The sequence below is a fragment of the Rhinopithecus roxellana genome, chromosome 17, assembly GCF_007565055.1.
Source record: "Rhinopithecus roxellana isolate Shanxi Qingling chromosome 17, ASM756505v1, whole genome shotgun sequence".
NCBI lineage: Eukaryota > Metazoa > Chordata > Mammalia > Primates > Cercopithecidae > Rhinopithecus > Rhinopithecus roxellana.
In genome coordinates, this window is record NC_044565.1 from 99170996 (window position 1) to 99184625 (window position 13630).

General features: G+C 38.7%; 1 protein-coding gene across 3 annotated transcripts in view; it reads right to left on the reverse strand.

The window, feature by feature from the left end:
- Positions 1-3596: 3596 nt before the first annotated feature.
- STON1 (stonin 1) overlaps positions 3597-13630 on the reverse strand; it is a 62793-nt gene continuing 52759 nt past the window's right edge. For all 3 annotated transcript variants that reach the window (XM_010371747.2, XM_030921503.1, XM_010371748.2), the window contains 2 exons: positions 10306-10508; positions 3597-6878 (listed from right to left, as the gene is read on the reverse strand). In XM_010371747.2, coding sequence (XP_010370049.1) covers positions 6804-6878; positions 10306-10508 — 278 coding nt within the window. In that variant the 3' untranslated portion in view covers positions 3597-6803. The remainder of the gene's footprint in view (positions 6879-10305; positions 10509-13630) is intronic.

The window sequence follows — 13630 nt, forward strand, 5'->3', positions numbered from 1 at the left end:
AATTAGGTGTGAAGGCTCTGTCCTTATGAATGGAATTAGTGCCCTCATAAAAGAGGGTTCAGAGAGCCCTGTTGCCCCTCCTGTCATGTGAGGACACAGTAAGAACGTGCCTACTATGAGGAACAGACAGGCACTCACCAGACACTGAATCTATTGGCACTTGATCTTGGACTTCCCAGCCTCCAGATTGTGAGAAATTTCTGCTGTGAGAAATTTTTGCTATCCCTCAGTCTCAGGTATAGCAGCAAGAAAGGACTAAGACACCTGAGATATTGCAATAGACTCTTAACTACTTTCTCTGCTGCTGCTTTTACTTCCTTTTTATGTCCACAGAATCATCTTAACATGTAACAAAGTTCTATCCCTCCTCTGCACAAAGCCTTCCAGAGGCTCCCATCTCAGAATAAAATCCATGGCCCACAAAACCCTAGGTGGTCTGCCTCCCCCCCCCCCCCCACGATCTCTCTGATCCCTTTCCACCTCTATCCCACCCCCTTGCTCACTCCGATATAGCCACCCAGCGGCCATCTGTCCTCTGTGATGTTCTTCTGATGGGTTAGCACCCCAGTCCCACACCTGTGCACTAGCAGAGCCCTCTGCTGGACACACTCTTCCCTGGGGATCTGGGAGGCACTCTACCTCATTTCTTTCAGGTCTCGCTGCTAGAATGTCATCTCATCAAAGAGAACATTCCTTACCAACCTATCTAAAATGGCACGCTTCTACACCTCTTTATTGTTTTACCCTGCTTTATTTTTCTGCATAGCAATAATCACAACTTGATATTTATCATCTGACTTCCCCCACTATTATATACTCTCTATAAGAGCAGGAATTAACTATCTTTGTAGTTGCTGATCCTTAGTACCTAGAAAACTGCAGACATATAGTAAGCACTTAAAAAAATTAGAATGACCAGCAAGATGATTATTTGGAACAAAGGTCACACTGCATTTTGAGGTGATTCAGAGTGGCAAACTGGCAGCCAATGCGTTAAGGAAGCCTTCTGTAGTTCAGAATGCTTTGGGAATGCTGCATGCGTTCAGCTACACTCATAGACTTACTCATGATATAAGGCTTTTGGAAAGAGAGTGTCCTAACTGGCTTTATAAAAGAATGACAACATCCACCCAGGAAGATTTCTGAGAGAAACACAGAGCCCATCTTGAAAAGGACATTGTTCGTTACTGCCTCCTGAGGACTAAAAGAGTACCAAGGCTTGTCCCTGAGTCAAGGCAGCATGAAATATTCTCCTGAAATGTCAGCATATATCTTTGCTTGTTCTTACCTAAGAAGCTGAAAGTACAATCCTGGACTGGAGATTTTTAGAGACCACATTGACCTTGACACATGCCAAAACAGGATGAATTAATGATAATATCTTACAAATATTTTAAAGAAAGAAGATTTTGAGTTTATTAACTCTCATTAGAAAAATTTTGTTTGAAACCTGCGGAGAAGGAAGACACTGTTTTTCTTTCTCTATAATAGTTAGAAATGTTTAGAGATAAGCATAGTATTTAACTCTTTGGGATATGTAAAATTGTATTTGACAGCATTTTTAGACTAGACATTAAGAATACTTTAATGTGTTTGTCTACTGCATTAATTTTAATTATACTCCACTGGACTCACATGCTTTGAAATGCTTTATTAAATGCCCCCAAGATCTTGTACTAATCATAATACAAGCAGCGCCAAATTTAAATTTCTAGCACTGGGTAGCATCAGCTTGCCTGAGAGCACCCTCTTCTGTTTCAAGAATGTACTGCAAATTACATTTCATGGAGTTCACGATGCTGGCTTCCACAAAAGGAGCTTCTCAACAAAATGGCAACACACACAATCATATTATTTAAAGAAGCCACTCTTCCCTCTGAAGTTTGGAAGGCTGTGCGAGTGCAGATACATGAAGGGGAAGCAGCAAAACCCAGAGTCTAATGATGCTGTGCCTTTCTTCCCCAGGAAGTCTCATGGAAATGAACTGAAATATTTTAAAACATGGGGCAATTAATCTAATCAGTTCCTTTTCCTTACAGATGAAACATGATTTTAAAGGCAGAATATTACTTGTAGCTTGTATCTACGGTTTTTTGTAATTCAACTATTTGCTTCTTGACTAGCAACTCTGTCTTCCTTTAAAAATTAGAGTCAAATTCATATTTCAATACCATTTCTAAGCAGGATAACGAAAAATGCTTGTATCATATGACCCAGGGAAATATAGGGATAATTAGATTGAGCCCGTGAAATTCCCATCAAGAAAGGTAAATATTAGCGATTACATATGATTCAACAGAATACATATAAGCCCTATGTTTTAGGGCCCTGGCTAAGCGTATAAGTTCCTTGGAATACAGTAGCTGCAGAGGATGGGTAGGGTCTAGGACAGACAACATCAAAATCTACCCTGTGTCTACAAAAAAGTGGTGGGACAGTCTAGCCAGAGTTGAGACAAAACAGGAAAGAATTGATTGATGGGATTTTGAGGACTGTTGTTACAAATACGGTCAGTTTTTGCCACTCAATCCTTTTGTCGGTCCTGAAGAACTAGGACCAAGCCTTGTGAGTCCTAGCAGTGGTTAAAATGGTGCTTCATTTCTGTCTTCTATGAAGTACTGATGCCATTTTGAAATATTAACTTTAGTAGCTAAATAAAAATTTAATTTCAACACAAGGCAGATTTCTTGTAAAAAGGAGGGTGGAGAGGTTGTTAGGTCGGTCCTTTATAAGCACTGATTTACCTTCATATCTTCTATGACCTCCCTCCACTCCCCCACAACTTCCCTCCACCCCCGCAACTCCCTACCACCCACACGTATACCTTACCTGAAATATATTCTGTACAATTATGCAAAACTGGTTTTCTAAACTTTAAAAACATGGCTTTTAGGTGCACATTAATTCTACAGGAGTACTCTACAAGTTGCCAAAGTTTGAAAATTCCATGGAATACTGTGGACAAAGTTTTTCCTATTTTCAAGGAAAATTTGTGAAAGGCTTTGAGTGGTAGTAATCTTATGCACGTATTCATTTCATTTTTTTTAAATTTTATTTTTGAGACAGAGTCTTACTCTGTCGCCCAGGTTGGAGTGCAGTGGCGCAATCTCAGCTCACTACAAGCTCCACCTCCCGGGTTCACGCTGTTCTCCTGCCTCAGCCTCCTGAGTAGCTGGGACCACAGGCGCCGCCACCATGCCTGGCTAATTTATTTTTTGTTTGTATTTTCAGTAGAGACAGGGTTTCACCATGTTAGCCAGGATGGTCTCGATCTCCTGACCTCGTGATTCGCCCACCTCAGCCTCCCAAAGTGCTGGGATTACAGGCGTGAGCCACCGCACCCAGCCTCATATCTTTATGAGTCATGATTATACCCTATTTTTAAAATAATCTTTTATAACATTATCAACTATACTTTGATGATGTCATTTTTCCAGGATATGCCAAGAGGTCATGGTCACTGACTCCTTAAGATTGGAGTCTGACATATGCCTGACAGTCAATTGTTTAGGGTTATTGAAATTGATTTCATACCTTAAGAAAAAAAAAGAGCCCCAGGTCTTGCAAAAGAAGATATACATTCACAGCACAGTAAGAATCATTAGAAATACATTTTTAATTTTTGAAAAATCAATATTTAATCTACAAAATATTTTGTTACATGATTATTAAGGCTCAACCTGTTTTGTATTTGCATTGACAGAATATAAAACCATACTTTAAGTAAAACATTATAATAGTCATTGTTAAGAAAGGCCTTCTAACTGAATTTATAAGAAAAGGGGCTGTATCACAAGCATAGCTCTGGAATGAAGGGAACTAACATCCTAGAACTGTCTAATATATACATCAGGTTGTAAAATTCCAGCCTTTATGTGCTGGAAAGTATCTTTTTTACATATCTTTTTTTAATGGATGAACTCTTGTGATTCCCACAGAAAAAGGAAATGTCCTTAAATTTAGATCTGCACAAATGATCTACCCATGAATTCGTTTACACTGTTAATGTGATCCTGTAACTGGAAAAGTGAGCAGACTAGTCACAAACTGGTCAGCTCCTTGGAAGTCTGCTCATTTGACTCCAAAATGGTCAAACTCACAATGGAGTGATCTAAAGCAAAATAAATGCTAGAAAGGAATCTTTCCTCCCTCATTCCTTTCCTTCCCCGCTTCCCTGCCTTAAAAGCAAGGGTTTTTTGAAGATCACTGTTCCGAAAAGGGCAGTTCTACTTAATTTGAATCCTACCTGATTTTTCACCTAGAGTTCTGTAGTCAATTCTGACCTCTTGCCAGTTCTGAGGTCAGAAGAATTGAATAAGCCTCCCCTCTCTACACAGAATGTTAATTTAACACTAAGTAATGAATATTTAAGGATCCTAATAGATGTGCGAATTAACAATTATGCCGTAACACCCCGCTGTTACGCTGTTAATGCTATCAGCCTCTGCATTGCCACAGACACTCCATTTGGGCGTTAGTCCAGCTTTTGCTATTATATTGTCAACACTGAATCTCGAGATATCCTGAAGGCCCGGTGGCTTGTGAGTGAATAACCCTGGCAGGGAGGGATACTAGTCAACCTGTGAAGCATGGGGGGCAATTAAGTGAACCCTCTGGTGAATATATTTTGAGGTGTAAATAGTCATTAAGTTCATCCTAATCAGACTGTGAGTTCTTTGTCGCAGGATGCCATAAAACACACTCAGAAAGGAATGGCAGTAATTAACCCAGCTAACTTCACTGGGACCGTAGGTAGCATCAGTTTTGGCCTGCCTCCATATTTGTTCTGAGCAGACTGAAGTCACTCTAGAGTGCGCCCACACCAGATGATAAGAAAAGATGGTGGAATTTTTTTAAATGACATACACAGATTTGCCCTACTCTACATCAACAGTGAGCCTCAAGCGTATGATATTATAAGCAAGGCATCAAATGTAGTTAAAAAGAGAAATAGCAGCCGGGCATGGTGGCTCATGCATGTAATCCCAGAACTTTGGGAGGTCGAGGCTGGTGGATTACCTGAAGTCAGGAGATCGAGACCAGCCTGGCCAACATGGGGAAACTCCATCTCTACTAAAAATACAAAAGAATTTTAGCTGGGCTTGGTGGCTTGCACCTGTAATGCCAGCTACTTGGGAGGCTGAGGCAGGAGAATCGCTTGAACCCAGGAGATGGAGGTTGCAGTGAGCCAAGATCATGCCACTGCACTCCAGCCTGGGCAACAGAATGAGACTCTGTTTCAAAAAACGTAAAAAATAAAAACAGTAATAGCAATTCCTTTCAACCAACCATCACCTTTTGCATCCTTTGCCTTTACAGTAAAATAATGAAAAGCAATAAAATCTGCTGATTGACACAGACCATCATAAATGTTTGTCTTAATCTGTTTTTGAACAGATTACAATGAATGTAATATAATATTAAATAAAACACATGAAATAAACTCTGTAGGCCAACACATAAATGTTGTTTGGAAAAACATTAAATCAATTTTGACTCAAAACAAATCTAGCAAATAGAAAAAAAATCTCCTAATTATGTTTAAGCTTCAACATAAATTGAAGGTATATTAATACCACATGGGGGAGTTTGTTTTTCAGACTAAAAATATATCTGGAAAATAGATTCCATACATTTTTAAATTCTCACTTTTCACTGTAAATGCTAAAAGGAAATTATAAATGGAATTATAGCTGCTAATGCTATTGACTTTTCATTAGAAACCAAACCATTATAATCATTTACCTGACTCTGAAGAATAAAAATGTTGCCTCTTAGAAATCTGGGTAAAATACCAAGTATCTTTCACTTTGCTCACCTTAATGAAAAATACTCTAAAATAAGCAGAATTAGCATAAAATAGCATGATAGCAGAACTAGTATAAAATAATCATCATGTGATTTAGACTTCTACTCAAGAGAGGCTTGTGTTCATTACAAATAATACTTTATCAAAATATATCCTTAGAGTCTGTACTTTTGGAAAATAGTATTTATAAATTTTAAAAATTCATCTTTAATATATATAAATATTTTAACTAGTGTCTAATACTCAGATTCCATTTTGAAAGGAATCCTGCCAAGTGAAAGGAAATACATCTTAGTGATTTATACTAAAATATGTAGGACAACAGAAATAGCTTCTTTGCAGCACATACCAGAATACAAACACATTTTGAAAATGACAATACAGTAGGAGAGAGACAGGTACCAAATATAGCCAATTATTACTTACCAATGTGGTAAGAGGACAGGAAAATAAGTAATTCAAAAGCACAGATACTTCCAAATCTACATTTTAGCCTGTGGTTTCAACATCATTCTACACCTAGCCACATTTCAGAGACAAGCAAGAGGGAAAATTAAGTATTTTGGTGTATGTCTCCTTTGATTCCCTTACCCTCTAGTACAGGCACTAACCAGCAAGAAGAGATAGGAAAAAAAAAAAAAAAAGACGGCACGTCAGTAATCCAGGGAGCAAAACAATCAGCCACTGAGTAATCAAAACTCAAACTGGCTGCAGGGTCACACAACGAGTAACAGTGCCTTTGAGTTTCAATAGGATGCAAAACATCACACAAATTATAGAAACATTTTAGATCGAACCCCTAGGACAAAAACATATGAAAAGCATAAAATACAGATTGTTCAGTTTTAGGTCTAAACTTCTCTAAACACAGCCATCAGACCTGTCTTAAAACCACTGTGCAGAAGTCATTTCCACTCTACAGTGGCAGGACTTGGTGTGTTTCGGTGAATTACGTATTTGACAAGTGGGCTGTCATCATGAACTCTCGCTACTCCTACTGAGTTATGCAGTCACCAATTTTATCTGGGTCTTCTCCATCGATTTTAATCCACTTCTTTTCTATTTCAACCTGTTATGCAAAAGCAAAACACAGGCAGCATTAACAAATGCAACGCAGCAGTCACACCTCTTCAGTCCTATTTTATACATGCGGCACAGACTGCACAAACCTCACCCTTTGGACACAGACACAGCCCTCTACCCTCCTACAGCAGCTTCCAAGTGAGGCACTCTGCTCTTCTTTTGAACAACAGAGCCCCCCACAAATCCTCCCCGCCAGGGTCAAATCTTCAAGAGCACCAAAACTGTCTTCTAAGTCAAACGTAGTTTTTATAAAATGTGTACAGAATACATATGTTGAGAAAAACATTTACAGGTCTGACTAGACATATGATCAATTATCCCTCCCCCGAATACATGGCTGTATCGTATATCTAGCCATTGGCCCCCTTGAGATTTATAATGCACCCAAAATTATCTAACTGAAACAAACCAGCTTACAAACTATCAGGTTGGTGCAAAACTAATGGCAAAAACCGTGATTACTTTTGCAGCAAACTAATAGTAAACCAGCTGGGCCAAACCATCTGCTCTTCATCATTTTTGTCTCAGCTCAAATGTCACATCCTCCTGGAGGTCCTCCAGGACTACCCCAGATAAAGCCCTCCAGTCGTTCTCTATCCTGTTACCCTATTTTATTATCTTCTTAGAATTTGTCATTAGTTGAAATCATATTATTTATTTATTTACTAACTGTTTTCACATTTACCCCCACTAGAAACTATGCTCCATGAGGACAGGGACTTTGTCTCTCTGTTCACACCACTGTGTCCCTGCACGTGGAGCGGTATCTGGCACTTTGAAACTGTAACAGAGAATTACTGAATGGAAGAAAACATTTTGAAACTGCCACCAGGTGCAGATCAACTAGTAAATGTCATTAAAGCTAGAGATACTTTGTAAAGTAATTTTTAATTGTCCACCAAAACTGTGTGAAGCTGGCACGTTTTGTGAATAGGAAAATAAATATAAACATAGTCTCCATGTGAACTTAACTCACGTTTCAATCACACATAATACTTATATACCTAGTGTTACAGGTCAGGTTCCCCAAGAAATAGACTCTGAGATGGAGATCCGTGTGCAGAAAGTTTACTGGAGAGTGCTGTTGAGTTCAACATTCATGGAAACATTGCAGGAAATGAAGCTAAATGGGCAGAGAGAGAAGCTGGGCTGCCATGTAATCAGAATGAAGGCTTCTGCCCATGCCCTGGAGAGCTGAAGCTGGGCTGACCTACAGAGTTAGCCCAAGTTGATGCAAAGGGGTCTGCACACCCCTGCCTAGATTCCAGGAAGGAGGCATGACCTCAGGGAAGGCAGCTATCTTCAGCGGAGGCAATTCCCACCTGCTGGGGAAATACATCCTTCAGGTCACAGCACTACCTATCACTACTTTTATCAGCAGAAAAAGGTAACTGGACCCAAACATAGACTTCTAAACAGATAGTCCAAAAATAAAGAAAAATCCTGACTCACATTACTATAGTATAGGAAACCCAGTTGATATTAACGATGTCATCTATAATACCACTGTTTTTAATAGAAATAAATGAGTAGGAAATCAGAATGGCATTAATCATTGCTGCAAGTCAAGCAACACATAGATTTTAAAATGCTATTTGAGGGGCACATGTTCTCAGGACCTCCTGAGGGCTGTGTCACAGGCAAAATTTAAATTTTTAAAAATAAAATAAATGATACTAGAAATTTTAAAATGTTGCTCATGTGAAAGTCAGAAGGGAAACATAAATTCTAAACTGAACCACCTGTCTGTAATGCAATGTTTAATTTTTGTGATTTTTGAAATGTTTTCTAGTTAAAAAATACGTTTAGGCCAGGTGTGGTGGCTCACACCTATAATCCCAGCACTTTGGGAGGCCGAGGCAGGCAGATCATGAGGTCAGGAGTTTGAGACCAGCCTGGCCAACATGGTGAAACCCCATCTCTACTAAAAATACAAAAAATTAGCCAGGCGTGGTGGCAGGAGCCTGTAATCCTAGCCACTCGGGAAGCTGAGGCGGGAGAATTGTTTGAACCCAGGAGGCAGAGGTTGCAGTGAGCCAAGACCGTGCCACTGCACTCCAACCTGGGCAACAGAGCAAAACTCTGTCTCAAAAAAAAAAACAAAAACAAACAAACAAAAAAAAACTTTTAAACAAGACCAGCAAGATACATCACTATTTCAAGATACTGTGGGAAATATGTGGCAGAGGACATGCATATATGTACTAAACTTGAGGATAAGGAGGGAAAACAAGTTTAGAAACAGATGTAAGTATATGTCCTCCTTTAGTTCATCTGCCTAAGAATGCAGAAGAACTGATGGCAAACATTTAAAACCACCATAATACCAGGCTGGACATGGTGGCTCACACTTGTAATCCCAGCACTTTGGGAGGCTGAGGCAGGAGGATCACTTGAGACCAGGAATTTGAGACCAGCCTGACCAACATAGTGAGATCTCATCTCTATTTAAAAATTTTAAATAAAATTTTAAGCTACCAATAGGCTAGGCATGGTGGCTCACGCCTGTAATCCCAGTACTTTGGGAGGCCGAGACAGTCAGATCACCTAAGGTCGGGAGTTTGAGACCAGCCTGGCCAACATGGCGAAACCCCATCTCTACTAAAAATACAATAATAATAATAATAATAATAATAATAATAATAATAATAGCTGGGCATGGTGGTGGGTGCCTGTAATCCCAGTTACTTGAGAGGTTTAGGCAGGAGAATCGCTTGGACCCAGGAGGCGGAAGTTGCAGTGAGCCAAGATCATGCCACTGCACTCCAGCCTGGGTGACACAGTGAGATGCCATCTTAAAAAAACAAAACAAAAAAAAAAAAACAAAAAAAAAAACCTGAAAACTACCATAATAGAGAAACTCGGCATTTCCTAAAGCATGCTCCACAGAATACTATTCCACAAGATAGGGATAAGTGTTTTATATACACACAGCCACATAGACAAGACACAATAGCCAATGCATTGGGAAAAACTGTGTTAACTAAGTTTAACAAGTTTCCTTATTGCAGGACTTCTTGGGGGCCTTTATTTAATATTAATTTAGTATATGGCATTCCCTAACTTATTTTTTTCTTGGATAATTATTTGAGACACATGTTCTGCAGCACATATTTTGAGAAATGGTGCTCTAACATCATAATTTTTCTTATAACTATACTTCTAAAATGTAGATTCATTTTTAATATACTGTTTTTCATTGAGAGCTAAATTATTAAGCGTTCCCAACATTCTCCAGAATGGAGAGGAAGTGCTAAGCTCAATGGTGGCCATCAAGTTTCCAAAGCTGAGATCCTCTCTAGGGCAAATCCCACCACACATATACACACACAACACATACACGATCACAAAAGACAGCAAAACAAATATTTAAAGCCAAATCAGGTCACAGTTCTGGAAGCTCTGGGATGTACCTGGATGTTGTAGCAAGCTCGCTGCTGAACATGTTTCTGTGGCTGGACATCACTCTCCACCCCCAGAGACCTGACCTCTGTCTTTGAGGCACAGGTGTCAGGCACGGAAAACTCAACAGTAGCAAATGGATACCAATCAGAGGGAATTTCTTGGTCTGATCCAAGCTCTAATTTGTATGACAGACAATGAGGATGATCAAGACCTTGAGGAAAGAAAAAATCAAATAGTCAAACTATTTTAATGGCCATTGAACATTTCTCTTAAACATAAAAGGCACTCATCTCTCAGGAATTTCATTAGCACTGCAGCAGTGCAAATTCCATTTAAACAACATACCATGAAAATCTACAATTTTGCACTAACTAGGGGAAAGCTGTCCGCGATTTTTAAGTGCTAGCTTTAAAACAAGTATGACTTTATTACTATTTTGAATAAGAGTGGTAAAAATTTAAAGATAGAAAAAATAAAAAATATATTACTATACGCAGGCACAGATGGACTCCTAAAAACGTTTTCAATTAGAAATTTACTAATATTAATTAGAAATATTACTATATTTAGCAGATTATATTAGTATTATAATATAGTAATAATATGATTATATTATATATTATATACTAATATATAGCAATATTGTTTAATATTAATGTTTATATTAAACAATATAGTAATATTGCTAAACTTGTTTTCCTTAAAGATATGAGTAATATTTATATTAAACATAATCATTTGGCCACAATGTGCTCAAGACCTGTACAAGCCTCTTTCTCTTAGACTAACATCTTATAATTATTAATTTATTCATTTTATTACAATCTATTTATAGATAACTCAAAAATAAACTTCAGCCCAAATTAAGTCATATTTTTTTTTTTTTTTGAGACGGAGTCTCGCTCTGTCGCCCAGGCTGGAGTGCAGTGGCCGGATCTCAGCTCACTGCAAGCTCCACCTCCTGGGTTTACGCCATTCTCCTGCCTCAGCCTCCCGAGTAGCTGGGACTACAGGCACCTGCCACCTCGCCTGGCTAGTTTTTTGTATTTTTTAGTAGAGACGGGGTTTCACTGGGTTAGCCAGGATGGTCTCAATCTCCTGACCTCATGATCCGCCCGTCTTGGCCTCCCAAAGTGCTGGGATTACAGGCTTGAGCCACCGCGCCCGGCCTAAGTCATATTTTTAAATTCTGATTTTTAAAAGCTAAACTTAACTTTTCAGAAAATGTTCCAGGCCAAGAATTCTTTTTTCAGTGGAACAAATTATTTTTCCCTACTGTAATTCTCACTCATCTTTCCAAAATACTTTGACTGGAACAGCTATAGAGAGTGGAAATGGGCATATTGGCCTTGAATATTTTAATCTAATATTGGTTTTCACTCAATTTGTCACTTATTGAGCATCTATGCTATGCCAGGCCAGGTTCAGTGCCAGACCCAGAGATATTGGATATATTCAAAGATTTTAGATGGGGGTCATAGAGTATGTGTGTGTGTGTGTTATAAGGAAATGAAAAATATTTTCATTGTAATCACTGTAGCAGCTTTACAAACATTCTGTGATCCTGTTGCATTGTTCATGGCATCTCCATATTCAATGTGGCTATCTTTACTTAAATAAATGTATGACATAAGAGTAATTTCAAGAACCAAATTAAATTACTGTACCACTGACATAGCTGGAGAAACAGCATTCCCATCAGAATATAGCTTTAGGCACAAAAACAAGAATTTAAAGGATTTCACTTAATTCTTAAAAGATAAATTACCTTTCCTTCCATACAACCTGTTTCTTGTAGAGTGACTAATAGAATTCTAAGGCTGTAAAAAGCCTTGAGAAGTCATCAATCAATTAACCAACAGATGCTCATTAGCCATCTCTACCACTTACAGAAAGGGTAGGACAACAGTGGCCTCTGAGGTGCTCTTAACAACTCGGATCACTGCAGGCAAGTGATAACTTCATTCTCATACACACACACCCAGAGAGATTCCACTCCATTACTCTTTCTAGTCCTCTGCCTGCAGTGAGGATACAGTAAGTTCATTTACACTTACTGTAGGCACTCCTCAGTCTTGTTACGGCAAAGTGATTAAGGCTAGGGTTACAAATTGCTTATCTCTCTGAGCCTCAGTTTCTCCATCTGAAAATGTGGATAATGAGGATAACCTGAATCTTATAAGGGCTGTTGTGAGGATTAACCAGTTCATGCACATACAGCACTGGGGCTGTCGTATTCTATAGCAATATAGATGAGCTAGACATATTATTTTGTGAAGTGCTATTCAATTATAAAGCCAGCATTATTTAATTACTATAATTTTGCTAATAAAGAGACTGTGAATGCTACACATTCAGAGTCAAAAATTATACTAGACATGATCTGATTTGATACTCACACTTTATAAGAAAAACTTATTTGGGGAAATTTTATGATGAAAATTGAAGAAAAGAACTAAACCCAAGTTGAAGACTCAGTGCTACAAAAGTGTCAGAAACAAAACCTTTCTACCTGCTTTTCTTTAAAAATGGTAAAAGAAAGCCTTTTTCCTTTCAAATTTTCTGGCTTTTTATGGCTTTTGAAAATGCTAAATGCTCTACAATGTTTAGTAACACACTCCCTCTTCAGACTTTGTGCTCCACAGGGACAGGTGTCATGTCTGTCCTTAGCACAATGTCTGTCATGTTTGGGGCTTCACGGATTATTCGTCAAATTCACCAGTTAATGAATAAAAGATAAAGGAAAATCATGTTGTCTCAGTGCTGACCACCAGGGGGAACTGTCCAGCTTTGGTCATTGTTCTCTCAACATCATTCCTTTCCTTAGGACGGAGAATCAGTAAATCACAAAATCTTAGGTCTAGTTGATATCCAGTCCCTCTTGAACCAAAATATTTTATATCTGAAACTGAACTGTTAGAGGGCCGAAAGGAATGAATAGCAAGAGGATAACAGAAGTGGAGGAGGAGAGAGCAACGAATATGCTGATGACAGGGCAGAGAGAAAAAGAGAAAAGTAGAAAAATTTGGAAATTAGAGGTAGATATATTTAACTGATCCTCCACCACTCTCATTCCTCTTAATAATTCTGTGCCACCATATACACTTCCTCTGGCTAACCAGCATCCTTATTTGTCTTCAGCTGTATTTCTTTTTCTTCCTTTCTCTTTCTGTCTCTCTCTCTACCACCCCAACAAAGCCTAAGCTCCTCTGCTGTCATTCACACCTTAGTATGAATGAAGTCTGTGAGCTAGTGCCTCAGGCAAACCTTTGTTGTAAAATGAAAGACCTGCCCACTGTTGAAGGAATACTAAGCATTGACAAGCTGGTTAGA